Source organism: Notolabrus celidotus, chromosome 23 (assembly GCF_009762535.1).
Source record: "Notolabrus celidotus isolate fNotCel1 chromosome 23, fNotCel1.pri, whole genome shotgun sequence".
NCBI classification, from domain to species: Eukaryota; Metazoa; Chordata; class Actinopteri; order Labriformes; family Labridae; genus Notolabrus; species Notolabrus celidotus.
This window is the reverse complement of record NC_048294.1, coordinates 23,495,574-23,509,017: the sequence shown is the minus strand read 5'-3', so window position 1 is coordinate 23,509,017 and position 13,444 is coordinate 23,495,574. Positions and strand designations below refer to the sequence as shown.

Below are 13,444 nucleotides of genomic sequence, written 5' to 3'. Positions count from 1 at the left end.
GACCTCTGTTGACTTCATGAAACGTGTCACGTTCAATCTGTTGATTCAGAAACAGAGAGTATGGTCAGGCTGATTCATTGTGGTATTTAAGTTCTGTTGTGGACACATTTAAAGAGAAATGATGGTCAGTGAGAAAATGAACCCAGTTAAAAAAGAAGTCTAATGGCCAAATTCCACCAGATCCTTGTCCAGTCCGTCTCCCATCCGTCACTTCACTGGATCTTATAGGTTTCTATTCTAGTCAATGTGTTTACTCCACCTGGATCCGCTCCGTTGCAATAATAAAGAAATAAACATGTTTACAGCCTGGTTCTAAAAACAGTTTAGGTCTGAAGAGCTCATTTCTCTATCGACACACACTGTACAGAGGGTGAACTTATTATAACGCGTCAGTTCAGAAGATATTAAACTTACGGGTTTTCCCAAATAAGGACACGAGTGACTTGATAGACAGGCGGGAACACATAGCTGTAAAGGAGGAGGCTCAAACCCCGCCTCTTTACTTCACACTAAGTTTGGTTGAGTTCTGCATTCCCAATATGGCTGCCGCCGCCGATCGGCTTCAAAACAGCGTTCAGAAACATATGGGTGACGTCACAGATACTACGTCCATTATTTATAGAGTCTGTACTCCAGTTGTAGTTGAACTCAGTCTATGGTAGAGTGTTGCATGGATAGTTGTGAAGTTTGGATCAAACGCCCTCGATCAATACCCCGAGACTCCTGTCTCATTCCTCTGCTGGTAACTTCTCTTGAACTGAGAGTCTTTTCAATCGACCAGCGCTCCACAAGGTTTATTTACTTCATAGAGTACTATGGTTTTCTCTGCATGCATGAGAACTAATGAGGGAGAAAAGCGTTGAAAAGTGGCAGCACACTGGTCCACCTCACTGTGCATCCAGCATGCTTTGCACCCTGAAGCAGTTGTTTGCTTCTTCGAGTGTTAACATAATAAAAAACCTCTCCCTGCATTTTACTCTGGGTATTGGTCACACCAGTGTTTAGGACACAGCTCATGTGTTGTTAGATAACAATAAAGGTTTTAGAAGTGCATCTTATACACTGATAATGTTTCAGCTGTCCCCTTCTCCTGTCTTCAAACCTGCTGATGAATAAACTGATCGTCAAAGAGCTCCTGCTGAATCAGTGTGTAGAAACCCTGATGAGGACATCACAGGGGAGACCTCGGGGGTGGAGACTTCTTTGTTGTGTTCCTCTCACACCCAGGTTTTCTGTTGTTGTGTTTGGTTAATTCAGTTGATCTGTGTTTGATGCTTTTGATCTTTGCGTGTCCATTAATAGTAACCCCGTGGATCTGAGTGTTCCAAGGTGTCGTCTTTGGTTCAGCTGAAGCATCCCGGGGTGTAACAGGGGCCGAGCATTATATCCACAATGATGATGAGAGCACAGAGATAAAGAAACCAGAGCCTACCTGCGGGTTAAAGGGTGAAGGGGGTCGTTTGACTCTAAAGTCAGAGTTTTCTGCGACATGATGAAGGATTTAAATTTACACTTTGAATTTCAGCAGATCTTCAGGACGGTTAGAGAACGATCATCAAACATCTAAAGACACTGAATGATGTGTTGATGCCTTCTCTTGATATCCTGTAAAGTCAGTTTTAATGTAGCCGACTGTTCTGCAGTAAGGACGCAGATAGGAAACTCATACATCTGTCTGTGTCTGTCACACAAATCAATACCTGAGGGGAAAGTATCTGACCTGTTTGCAGTTCCTGACTGTAGCCTACTGCTGAAATCATGTGTTGAGCAGTTTTAAGCCTGGTTTAGACTTCTGTGTTGACTCTACGCTGTACTGGCCGACGCGGTCATGAGCACTAGTTACAGCCAAATTGGATCCATGTCCAGTCTGTCTCCGATCCGTCACAGCACTAGATCTGATAGGTTTCTATTCTAGTCAATGTGTTAACTTCCACTGAATCCGCTCCGTTGTGTCCTGGCTGCGTCTCTGGTCCGGCAGGTCGGAGTCCTCCGGATCAGATACACAAGACTTCTATTTTTGCATCAATCTCAGCAGAGCAGATGGATTACTGCGGGAAAACCCTGGTCACATGTCTCCAGCTGTGTGGCGGTCCTGCTTCGTGCTGCATTCTGAAAACGCAACCGGTGGGTGTTGACGGATGAGAGAGCACGGAGAGTGGAGTCTCAGGCTTTGTCGATCTATTACTTTTCTTTTTTTTTTTTTTTATTTCCAAAACTGGTTCTTTAATAAATAGCGAACAACTGACTGACTTTAAAAACATCAGTAGCTCTTTCCGGAAAATCTGGATGATCATGTGACATTTGAAGACCCATACTATCACTTTGTTCAATGTGGAATCTGGACACCAAACAGGATCTACACTACTGTTCAAAAGTTTGGGGTCACCCAGACAATTTTGTGTTTTTCATGAAAACTCACACTTTTATTTATCAAATGAGTTACAAAATGAATAGAAAATATAGTCAAGACATTGAGAATGTTAGAAATAATGATTTTTAGTTGAAATAATAATTTTGTCCTTCAAACTTTGCTTTCATCAAAGAATGCTCCCTTTGCAGCAACTACAGCATTGCAGACCTTTGGCATTCTAGCTGTTTATTTGTTGAGGGAATCTGAAGAAATTTCACCCCACGCTTCCTGAAGAACCTCCCACAAGTTGGATTGGCTTGATGGGCACTTCTTGCGTCCCATACAGTGAAGCTGCTCCCACAACAGCTCAATGGGGTTGAGATCTGGTGACTACGCTGTCCACTCCATTACAGACAGAATACCAGCTGCCTGCTTCTTCCCTAAATAGTTCTTGCATAATTTGGAAGTGTGCTTTGGGTCATTGTCCTGTTGTAGGAGGAAATTGGCTCCAATCAAGCGCTGTCCACAGGGTATGGCATGGCGTTGCAAAATTGAGTGATAGCCTTCATTATTCAAAATCCCTTTTATCTTGTACAAATCTCCCACTTTACCTGCACCAAAGCAGCTCCACACCATTACATGACCTCCACCATGCTTAATTAACAGATGGCGTCAGGCACTCTTCCAGCATCTTTTCACTTGTTCTGCATCTCACTAATGTTCTTCTGTGTGATCCAAACACCTCAAACTTTGATTCGTCCGTCCGTACTTTTTTCCAATCTTCCTCTGTCCAATGTCTGTGTTCTTTTGCTCATATTAATCTTTTCCTTTTATTGGCCAGTCTCAGATATGGCCTTTTCTTTGCCACTCTGCCTAGAAGGCCAGCATCCCGGAGTTGCCTCTTCACTGTAGACGTTGACACTGGTGTTTTGCTGGTACCATTTAATGAAGCTGCCAGTTCAGGACCTGTGAGGCGTCTATTTCTCAAACTAGAGACTCTACTGTACTTGTCTTCTTGTACTGTTGCCCACCGGGGCCTCCCACTTCTCTTTCTACTCTGGTTAGAGCCTGTTTGTGCTGTTCTCTGAAGGGAGTAGTACACACTGTTGTAGGAAATGTTCAGTTTCTTGGAAATTTCTCGCATGGAATAGCCTTCATTTCTAAGAACAAGAATAGACTGTGGAGTTTCATATGAAAGTTCTCTTTTTCTGGTCATTCTGAGAGTATAATCGAACCCACAAATGTGATGCTCCAGATACTCAACTAGCTCAAAGAAAGGCCAGTTTTATAGCTTCTCTAACCAGCAAAACCGTTTTCAGATGTGCTAACGTAACTGCACAAGGGTTTTCAAGATGTTTCTAATCATCCATTAGCTTTCTAACGCGATTAGCAAACACAATGTACCATTAGAACACTGGAGTGATGGTTGCTGGAAATGAGCCTCTATACACCTATGTAGATATTCCATTAAAATTTGCAGCTAGAATAGTCATTTACCACATTAACAATGTATAGAGTGTATTTCTGATTAATTTAATGTTATCTTTATTGGAAAAAACAGTGCTTTTCTTTCAAAAATAAGGACATTTCTAAGTGACCCCAAACTTTTGAACGGTAGTGTAGGTTACAAAAAACTGAGATGATACAAAGCTCTTTATACCTCAGTTTACAGATATAAGCCCCCATGTTTGTCACAGGAGACATGTGAAAATGTATGACAGTCCTTTTAGCGGAGAATTCAATGAAACTGTGACAAACTCAAAAGGGGGAGAAACGTATTTGAAATGTTTGGACAAACAGTGTACTATTTGATCCCAGAATGATGCCACAATCTGAATCCCTTCCTTTAGACTAAGTGGCAGATAACAGAAAGCATTGGCCCCCCCCACACACATATACACCCGGAGTAAACATTCCACATAAGCAAACACAGGGACAGACCTGGAAGTCCAAGGAGGGATCGCGCCACACTATGGGGCTATCAGCTCACCCTTCCCCCCTGAGCAGACACATTTACTTTCTCCATGGCTTCAGCGAGTGTTGACGGCTCTCTGTTTTTACATTATCAAAGTGACAACTACTGGAGGTCCTGTTGTGCTTCTAGGATCGTACTGTCCATGTTTTGTTGTCCATTTCCCCCCTCCCAGTGTTTCCATGTGTGGTTTGCTTTGGACTGCTACTGTAGAAACAGTATACTAAAAGCCATGATGATACAGCAGGCCCGCACCCAGGGACTCTTCCGCTCACCTATTCTGGCACACTTCCAGAATATTCCTAGAATTCCGGTCTTGTTCTTGTCTAGCAGGCTGGGAGCCATGGCTCTGATGTAGGCACAGGTACAGATCGGGAGGAGAATCACTGTCAGCAGGGACTGGAAGTTGAAGATGGCCGACATTATTGTTGTGAATCAGAGCCACATCCTATTACTTTTCAAAGGAGTTGGAGCTGATACTCTCCTGGTGTTGTGTAAAACGATGCATGAAAGCAATAACAGTCATCGTGAGAGAGAAAGAAAAACTCATTGTAAAACTGCAAGTGGAAGACATGAGTCATTTACCAGAGAAACAACATGTAGACTTCTAACAGGATGGAAAAAAGAATATAACTTCATTAAAAATGTACCATAAAACAAATAACTATGATACTTAGACATAAAAACAACACAAACTGAGAAACATTTAAATAATTTTCACATCTTAAGTTATTTCTTAGGCTTCATCAAACAAAACGTGCAGATTTTAAAAGCTAGTAAACATCAGTAATAAACTCTGTAAAGGGTTCATCTTTATTTTTTAAAGGTGACATATCACGCTTTTTTCATCAATATATATTGGTCTAAGAGGTCCCCAAAACATGTCTTTAAAGTTTATGCTCAAAAAAACACTTTGATATCAGATTTTGGCATGCCTGAAGAACCCTCTTCTTCAGTCCTCCTCAGAACACTCTGTTTTCTCTCTGACCACGCCCCCTCAGGAAGTGGATGTGCCTCGGCTCTCCAGCACGTTGATCTAATGTTTACATGTTGGCTGAATATACACGGCTGCTCAGAGATAATGTTACTTCAACCCTCTGAATCTGATCCAGAATCTGATCCTGACGGAGAGGCGCCTGTAGCAGGACCTTTCTGAAGGATTGGTCACAGATTTAGTGTTTCTTGTTGTTTTATTTGTCAGTATGTCGACGTGTGTCTTGGTACACAGCTACGAACATGTAGCTATGTGGCTATGCTAACTAGCGCTAGCACTTATCCATGATAAGTAAAAATCATCTACTAGATCTTCAAATCTGCAGACGTGGGGAGTAAAACCGACCTTGACCAGAAAGGCAGCGGGACCTTTTCTGAAGGATTGGTCACAGATTCTGTGTTTCTTGTTGTTTTATTTGTCAGTATGTCGACATGTGTCTTGGTACACAGCTACAGCTACAGCTACGAACATGTAGCTATGTGGCTATGCTAATTAGCGCTAGCACTTATCCATGACAAATAAAAATCATCCACTAGATCTTCAAATCTGCAGACGTGGGGAGTAAAACCGACCTCTGCCAGAAAGGCAGCGGGACCTTTCTGAAGGATTGGTCACAGATTTAGTGTTTCTTGTTGTTTTATTTGTCAGTATGTAGACGTGTGTCTTGGTACACAGCTACGACATATAGCTATGTAGCTATGCTAACTAGCGCTAGCACTTATCCATAATAAATAAAAATCATCCACTAGATCTTCAAATCTGCAGACGTGGGGAGTAAAACCGACCTTTGTGTTTATTAAGACAGCCTACAACTAGCATGCCTCCCTCCTAAGCTCCTTGTTAGCACACATTTGTGCAGGTAATGAAAAACGGAGGGGGGATTCAGTATTATTTTATACAGTCTATGGGCTGAACAAGCTCCGAGCTCTGACTCCGTGACAGACTGGATATTGTTGTGACGTAACAAAAACACTGAAGTCTGAAACGGCTGGTTTCAGCACACATTTACAGAAAGGTGGAGAAATCAGAACAGGGGCAGAATGGATTTTTTTCATTCTTGGGGGGTTTGTAGACATGCCAGGGAAACATATTTCAGGTAGAGAACCATTAAAAAGTCCATTTTGCATGATATGTCACCTTTAATGTGCAGCTACAGTAAGTAAAAGAAGCACATTCCCTGAACACTAAACACAGGATTTATCATCTGAGTGGCAGAAGTGGATTCTGTAAAGAGCTTGTGGTAAAGAATCAAAGATCCGCAGCCCGTCATTGTGTTTGCAGCTCTTGTTTGTAGTGCATTGTGTTGCTTCGGTTCCTCAGGCGGTAAAGGTCAGTCAGTGTAGGCAGAGCTGTGATGAGAGTTGTGTTTAGATGTTCTCCTCGTAACCGACTTCTCTTTGTTGTAGAGCCTCCGGCTGTGCTCACGGCTCCCTGCTGTGTGTGTGTCTTTGTTTGTGTGTATATGTGGATCTACATGTGTATTTGTTTTCATGCATGTAGGTTTGTTGCCTCAGTGTGTGTGTGTGTTTGTGTGAAGAGGTCAGGATATTTTGTGCCTCCTCAGATGTGCCAGTGCAGTGTGTGATCTGCAGCTCGACTCTTTCATGTCATTGTTCCCCCCACTGTCTGTGCGCTCCCTGCGTCCCGCTTGATCTTGGGCTCCCTCCGCCCCCTGTATGTCCCGCCAACCTCCGCTCTCTCCGTTTCTCTCTTTAACATCTTTATTTTTCCATTGTTTCATTTCGTTGTGGTTTTTATACTCTTAGTTATTCAAGGTGTGATCTATATTTAAGTGATCATTTTTAGTGACTGTGGATTACAACCCTAACAGGATGAATAGGAGCCCAGCTCAAAGCTGAGGGGTCTTGTGCCACCATAGATGCATTTGGACCAAGGACTGCTTTACCCAGGACTAAAAGGTTCCTGTGCCCCCATTGTTGTCTGCATTTCAACCGTGGGCTGTTAGATTGTGCAAATCAGGCCAGTGACGTATGGAGAAAAAAAAATAAATGCACTACACCACCGGACCAGTAGAGGGCAGTAAAACAAAGAGGAATGACATTCATCACAGATGACACCATAGAAGCAGACGGACAGGCAGGTATCATTAAGAGCAACACAACAGTTAGCCTGTTAGCATGAAGAGACTCAGCTGGTGCTGTTTTAGATGGTGCTATATTTCATCACGGATGGATTCACTGAATCAACACGTGAGAGGAGATAAGCGCGAGTAGCAAAGACGTTTCAACACGGCTTTAAAATCCTTTTGAACTCAAAAAGCCGTGGCAGAGATGGACCGGTGTTTTGGTTTAAACAGCGATCCTGTTAACTGGAGACTTTCAGCCGGATGCATCCCATCATAAACGTCTTTAGACGATCATTAAAGCTGCTGTGAGGAACTTTTGTTTTATATCAATTTTGGCGCCCCCTTGTGGACAAAGTGATACCCCTTATCTCTTGTTCTGTAAGTGCAAAAGTAGTGTTTTCAACAGAAACCTCTCCCTGCTGTCTTTTAACAGCCAGATTTATCACTCAATGGGATTATTTGCCATGAAAACAGCCGAAAAAGGGTGTTTCTAAAGCCAAATGTCAATCATGTGGTCTGACACCTACCCCCTCTGAGTGGTTAAAGGTATTAAAAATGACAAAAGAGAAGGCTTCAGTGTCGTTGTTTATGGTTTGTTTGCTTTTGAAGGTCATAAAGAGGCATCAGTGTTGGTATCAGTCTGTTTCTCAGCTGGTAAAAAACTCCTCATAGTGCCTTTAAATATCTAATGAGGATATTTTGAAATCTTAATAAAAACTAAACTAGTTTGCATTCCCAGGAACTCCCTCTGTGTTTCAACAGCTGTGTAAACTCCACAAACACTGACACGTTCAGCTGAAGGTCTCCAGTTTACAGGGTCACTTTTAAAACCGTAACACCGGGAGAGACACATTCACGATGGGCTGAGAGAAGACTGCTGTTACAAGCTGCTAAATCAAGAGAATCACAGCTTCTTCTTTTGAAAAGTACACACACATACAAAAAAGATAGAGCAAATAAAAACTAATGAAAGAAAGAGAAATCAAGTGAATCACAGATGTGTGTGATGTTATTGTGGACGGCGGGCGGGATGAAAACACTGCGGTTAATCTACTAATCAGACACGTTTAGCATTGCAGGCCCTGCCCCAGAAAGTCCCTGGACCTTTGAAAAGTACTACCCCCCAAGCAGGGGCTTTTCAAGGGGGAGATTAACTACCCCTAAACTAAATTTAGAATCTGGTTCCTCTAGTCGAAACGCATTTAGTTCAGGGGTAAAATCCCTAGTTCAGGGATAAAGTTCCTCTGGTCGAAAAACCCTCATGAAGGGTTATAATTGTCTGTAACCCGCCGCTTACTAAACTTGTCAACAAAACAACAACTTCAGGAAGTATAATTTATTAATAGCTTGACAAAAAGTAGTCCCTCAGATCTCTTAGTTGGTAAAGTGTTCCACAGTGATGTTATATTCCTAGCAGCGTATCTGCGGGTAAAATTAAAATCCACAATTTGAACTGATGCATAAAATGACTGCAGCACCTGATTTCAGTCTTTAGCCCATTGACTGTTTACATCTTTGGACATATTATTTTCCTCCAAGCAGTAGTTTAAGACTTCCAGAGCTCATGCTGTCTAACATTTTGTTGTTGCTTTGTGTCTGTTCTCTTCAATTTAGTCAACGTCTCTTTCATTCAGCCTCACAGCTGTGTTTTAGCATCCCTCGCTTCTGTGTTGTTTTCCTCCTCTCTTCTTCTCTCTGCTGGTGACTGGTCGGCCATAAACCACAAAACCAAAGTTTGCACCTCTGCAAATAAACTGAAAGTAGCATTAAACTTTCGTCCATGTCTTCTGTCCAGCACTTCTCTCTGCCTGTTGATGGATTTGATTTGACGTGTGATCAGGTTGTCCTTGGGTAACACTTTGTCAAGAAATAAAAAACAGCTGTTTTGGGGTTAACCAATCAGAATCAAGTATTTGACACAGTCAGACCATAAGTGGGTTTTATCATGTTATACCTGAGTCATTTCTGGTTACTGTACTGAGCTGATATTTACTTTCCAGAGCGTGCGTTTTGAGATTAATTACCCGTCTTACAGGCAGGTATAGCTTTCCGTTTATTTCAGTGCAGAGTTTACCACAGCTCAGAGGCTTGGAACATAAATATAAATCATTTTTTTATTACAGTTGGGAGTAGTCAGTTTTAAATCTTTGGCTTGCTTGTGCGTTCAAAGTTGGCAGACAGAGAATGTGCCTATTTTGTAATGAGAGGCGTGTGATCTTGTCTCTTTTCAGTGTGTGGTTGATCAGCTCAGAATGACTTATATCCCCCAGCTGCAATAAATCTGCCAACTTCTCTGTGAAGAGGAGGAAATAATGGATAATTCAAAGTCTTAATTAAAGGAAAACTTGGCTGCAAAAGCGTCTGATGATTTAAATACATTCATATTGGTTTAATTAAGACTTAATTAAGTGTGATAGGTGTTTCTAACTTTTCAGTCAAGAACCCAAAATACAAACTTAATGTTCCTCCAGGACCCAGATTAAACAATACATCTTGAATCCCCAAAACATCTGCATACGTAAACTAATGATACAGAACACATCAACCCATGAATATACAATGTAAATGAAATGTATTTAAAGCTTCATATATAACAATACCTCATCAATGAACAATGGACTACTAAACCAGAGGTGGTGAGTGACAGTCACCCACACAGTCAATGTGTAAAACACTCAGCTAAGTGTTAGACATTTTACTCCTCGTCTAGGCTTAACACCAGCGATGCAAGAATAAAGGAATTCTATTTTAATCAGGAAAATAAAATAGACATCTCACTCTGCCAATTTGAGACACAATAAAAAAACAGCTGTTGACCCAATTTGGGTCCAACCCTGAGTTTGGCAAATGCTGATCTCAAAGACTGTTATCATGAAATGCATTTAACTTACATTTAAAGCTCCTCTGAGGATATTAATCATTGTGTCGCTTTTGGTGCCCCCTGTGGACAAAACAGTCTTTGCTTTTTTTTTTTTTTTTAATGGAGTAAATCCAATTCTGTTTTTTCTTAACAGTCAAATGATAACCTCATTCAATCTTACCATGGACAATGCTCAACAAAGCTCTCTTGGCGGTGTTGTCTTGATCACCTTTTCTGACACCTCCCCCGCTGCCATATTTCAGACATAACAATAAGTGTTTCAAACTGATAAATGATCTTGCTGATGGTCTTGTTTGCTCATGGGGGTCATCAATAACTATCAGTAAAAATTTCAGCCTGTTTCATAACCACACCGTTAACCCGAACAAGTTGAAATGACTGAAAATGTTTGTGGTAACTGATTACATAGGAGTTTTTAAGTAGCAGAAATACAATTTTTGAGGACAACTGAAATTATAAAATATGATTTTAGTTGTTTTCTTTCTTTTTTTTTTAATTTTCAAGTTTCCCCAACTCAAATGTATTAGTTACATTTTTTAAAATATTTTTAATTCACACATACTAGATGAAACTGAGTCCATGTCATGGTTTGTTAGTTTAGTTCTTGTTTTTAATGCCTTGGTTCCTCCCCGTGTTTATTCTGTATTAGTTATCCGTTGTCTCTCTTGAGTGTTTAGTGATCCATGTCTCTTGTTGTGTTTTCTTAGTCTAGTCTTGTGTTTCCTGTTCAGTTTTACATCATGCCCTTGTGTGTTTTCCTCCTTTTGTGATTACCCTAATTAGTCTCACCTGTGTCCTGTGTCCTCACCTGTGTTGATGACTCTGTGTATTTAGTTCCTCTGTGTCCCCTGTCCCTTGTTGGATCATTGTTGGTCTTCCCTGTACTGGTACAGCTGTTTGGCGTTGTCTTTCCTCGTTACTTGACGAGGCTCCTGCTGTTTAAGATGAGTTTTTTGCTATGAAAAGTGCATCTGACTGTGATTGTTGCTGACATTTCCGATCAGAGACTCTAAACAGCAGCGGCAGAGGATCAGGTTGTGTGCAAAGGTGCATTTCAACAAAGAGTTCTTTGTGCTTTCCTCTTGGCTCCCACACAAAATCAATATTTTCCCAGTAGCCCCATTTTTCAGCACTTGTCTCAAACAAGTTGCACAAGCTGAGCAGGGGCCGCCTGTAAACACTGCAGAGTCCACTCTCAGACAGATCCTCGTAGTGTAGTGCTGCTCCCCCTGCAGCCACCCTACATCCTCAATAATGACACATAGATTAGTTTCACTGAAGGTGCATTTTGACCAAGAGTTCCAGGGTCTTTTAGCCCCCAGAACTTTCCCTGAAACTAAACGGTTCCTGTGCCCCCATTATTGTCTGCGTTTCGACCACGGGCTGAAGTCCCGGGTAGATTGTGCAAATCAGGCCAGTGACGTATGGAGAAAAAAAAGTAAATTCACTACACCACCAGACCAGTAGAGGGCAGTAAAACAAAGTGGAATGCCATTCATCACAGATGACACCATAGAAGCAGACGGACAGGCAGGTATCATTATGAGCAACACAACAGTTAGCCTGTTAGCATGAAGAGACTCAGCTGGTGCTGTTTTAGATGGTGCTATATTTCATCACAGATGGATTCACTGAATCAACACGTGAGAGGAGATAAGCGCGAGTAGCAAAGACGTTTCAACACGGCTTTAAAATCCTTTTGAACTCAAAAAGCCGTGGCAGAGATCAGCCGGTGTTTTGGTTTAAACAGCGACCCTGTTAACTGGAGACTCTCTGCCGGTCAGACGATCATTAAATATCTGATGAGGATATTTTGAAATCTTAATAAAAACTAAACTAGTTTGCATTCCCAGGAACTCCCTCTGTGTTTCAACAGCTGTGTAAACTCCACAAACACTGACACGTTCAGCTGAAGGTCTCCAGTTTACAGGGTCACTTTTAAAACCGTAACACCAGGAGAGACGCATTCACGGTGGGCTGAGAGAAGACTACTGTTACAAGCTGCTAAATCAAGAGAATCACAGCTTCTTCTTTTGAAAAGTACACACACATACAAAAAAGATAGAACAAATAAAAACTAATGAAAGAAAGAGAAATCAAGTGAATCACAGATGTGTGTGATGTTATTGTGGACGGCGGGTGGAATGAAAACACTGCGGTTAATCTACCAATCAGACACGTTCAGCATTGCAGGTCCTGCCCCGGAAAGTCCCTGCACCTTTGAAAAGTACCCCCCTAAGCAGGGGCTTTTTAGAGGGGTGATTAACTACCCCTGAACTAAATTTAGACCCTGGGTCCTCTGGTCGAAACACATGTAGTTCCTGCGGTCAAAAAAACCTAAAGTTTCTGCAGGAACTTGGAACATGCTTGTTCAAACTTGGGTTAACTTTATAGTCAACATAACTGAGAAAAGCTGGCTTCTAATAAGTGTAGTTTCTAAAAATGCACCAGTGGAAGTCAAATATTTGATCATAAGAAAACTTTGGCTGGCATTTTCAAGCATACAAAAGTGTGCCTTCTGTCAGCTCAGAACTCTCTGTAATTGCTGCATCACCCTGATGATTCTCACATTCCTGTCGCCAGAACAGAAAACACATCCTCATTAACACCAGACCCTTCTGCCTTTTCTTTTCTCTCTGTCTTTTTGTAGATATGGGGCTTCTACAAGCAAGGCTACAAGTGTAAAGGTAAGAGAGACATCTTTTAGATTTTACTTTGTGTCTGCAGCAGAGGTGTGCCGGTTCTCTTTGACTCTGATGATTCCTAGCCATCACACACACATACACACACACACACACACACACACGCTGTGAAGATACAGATCTTTAGAGTTGAAGTGCTGAGTAAATATCATCAACACAGAAACCCTGGCAAACATGTCACTCTCTTTTAATGGATGACCACACATAAAGCTCTGCTGCACCAACAGCTGGATGCTGTCCATCAGCTGAGACCACATCTCTCACAGGGATGCATGGGTATTTGTCCCCTCAAGGCTTCCAGTAGACGCTTTATTTGAAGAAGCTGGTTCATTTTACACATGTACATACACACAGGAAAGCTCTGTTCTCCTGGTCATTAGCTGTAAAAGCACACACTTAGCTGGCTTTGGATGTGCTGCCAGTGGTCTGTGCTGATGCTTTAAATGAAGTAGTGACAAT

The 13,444-nt window shown here is 41.8% G+C and overlaps 2 protein-coding genes across 5 annotated transcripts in view; one reads left to right on the top strand and one right to left on the bottom strand.

The window, feature by feature from the left end:
• LOC117807607 (RAS guanyl-releasing protein 2) overlaps positions 1-13,444 on the top strand; it is a 102,064-nt gene that overhangs the window by 73,165 nt on the left and 15,455 nt on the right. For all 4 annotated transcript variants that reach the window (XM_034676944.1, XM_034676942.1, XM_034676945.1 and 1 more), the window contains exon 14: positions 12,934-12,970. In XM_034676944.1, the coding sequence (XP_034532835.1) occupies positions 12,934-12,970 (37 nt within the window). The remainder of the gene's footprint in view (positions 1-12,933; positions 12,971-13,444) is intronic.
• Positions 4,402-4,764, bottom strand: LOC117807608 (protein kish-A-like). Its single transcript, XM_034676947.1, has one exon. The coding sequence runs from the start codon at positions 4,743-4,745 to the stop codon at positions 4,527-4,529; it is 219 nt and encodes a 72-aa protein (XP_034532838.1). The 5' UTR covers positions 4,746-4,764; the 3' UTR covers positions 4,402-4,526.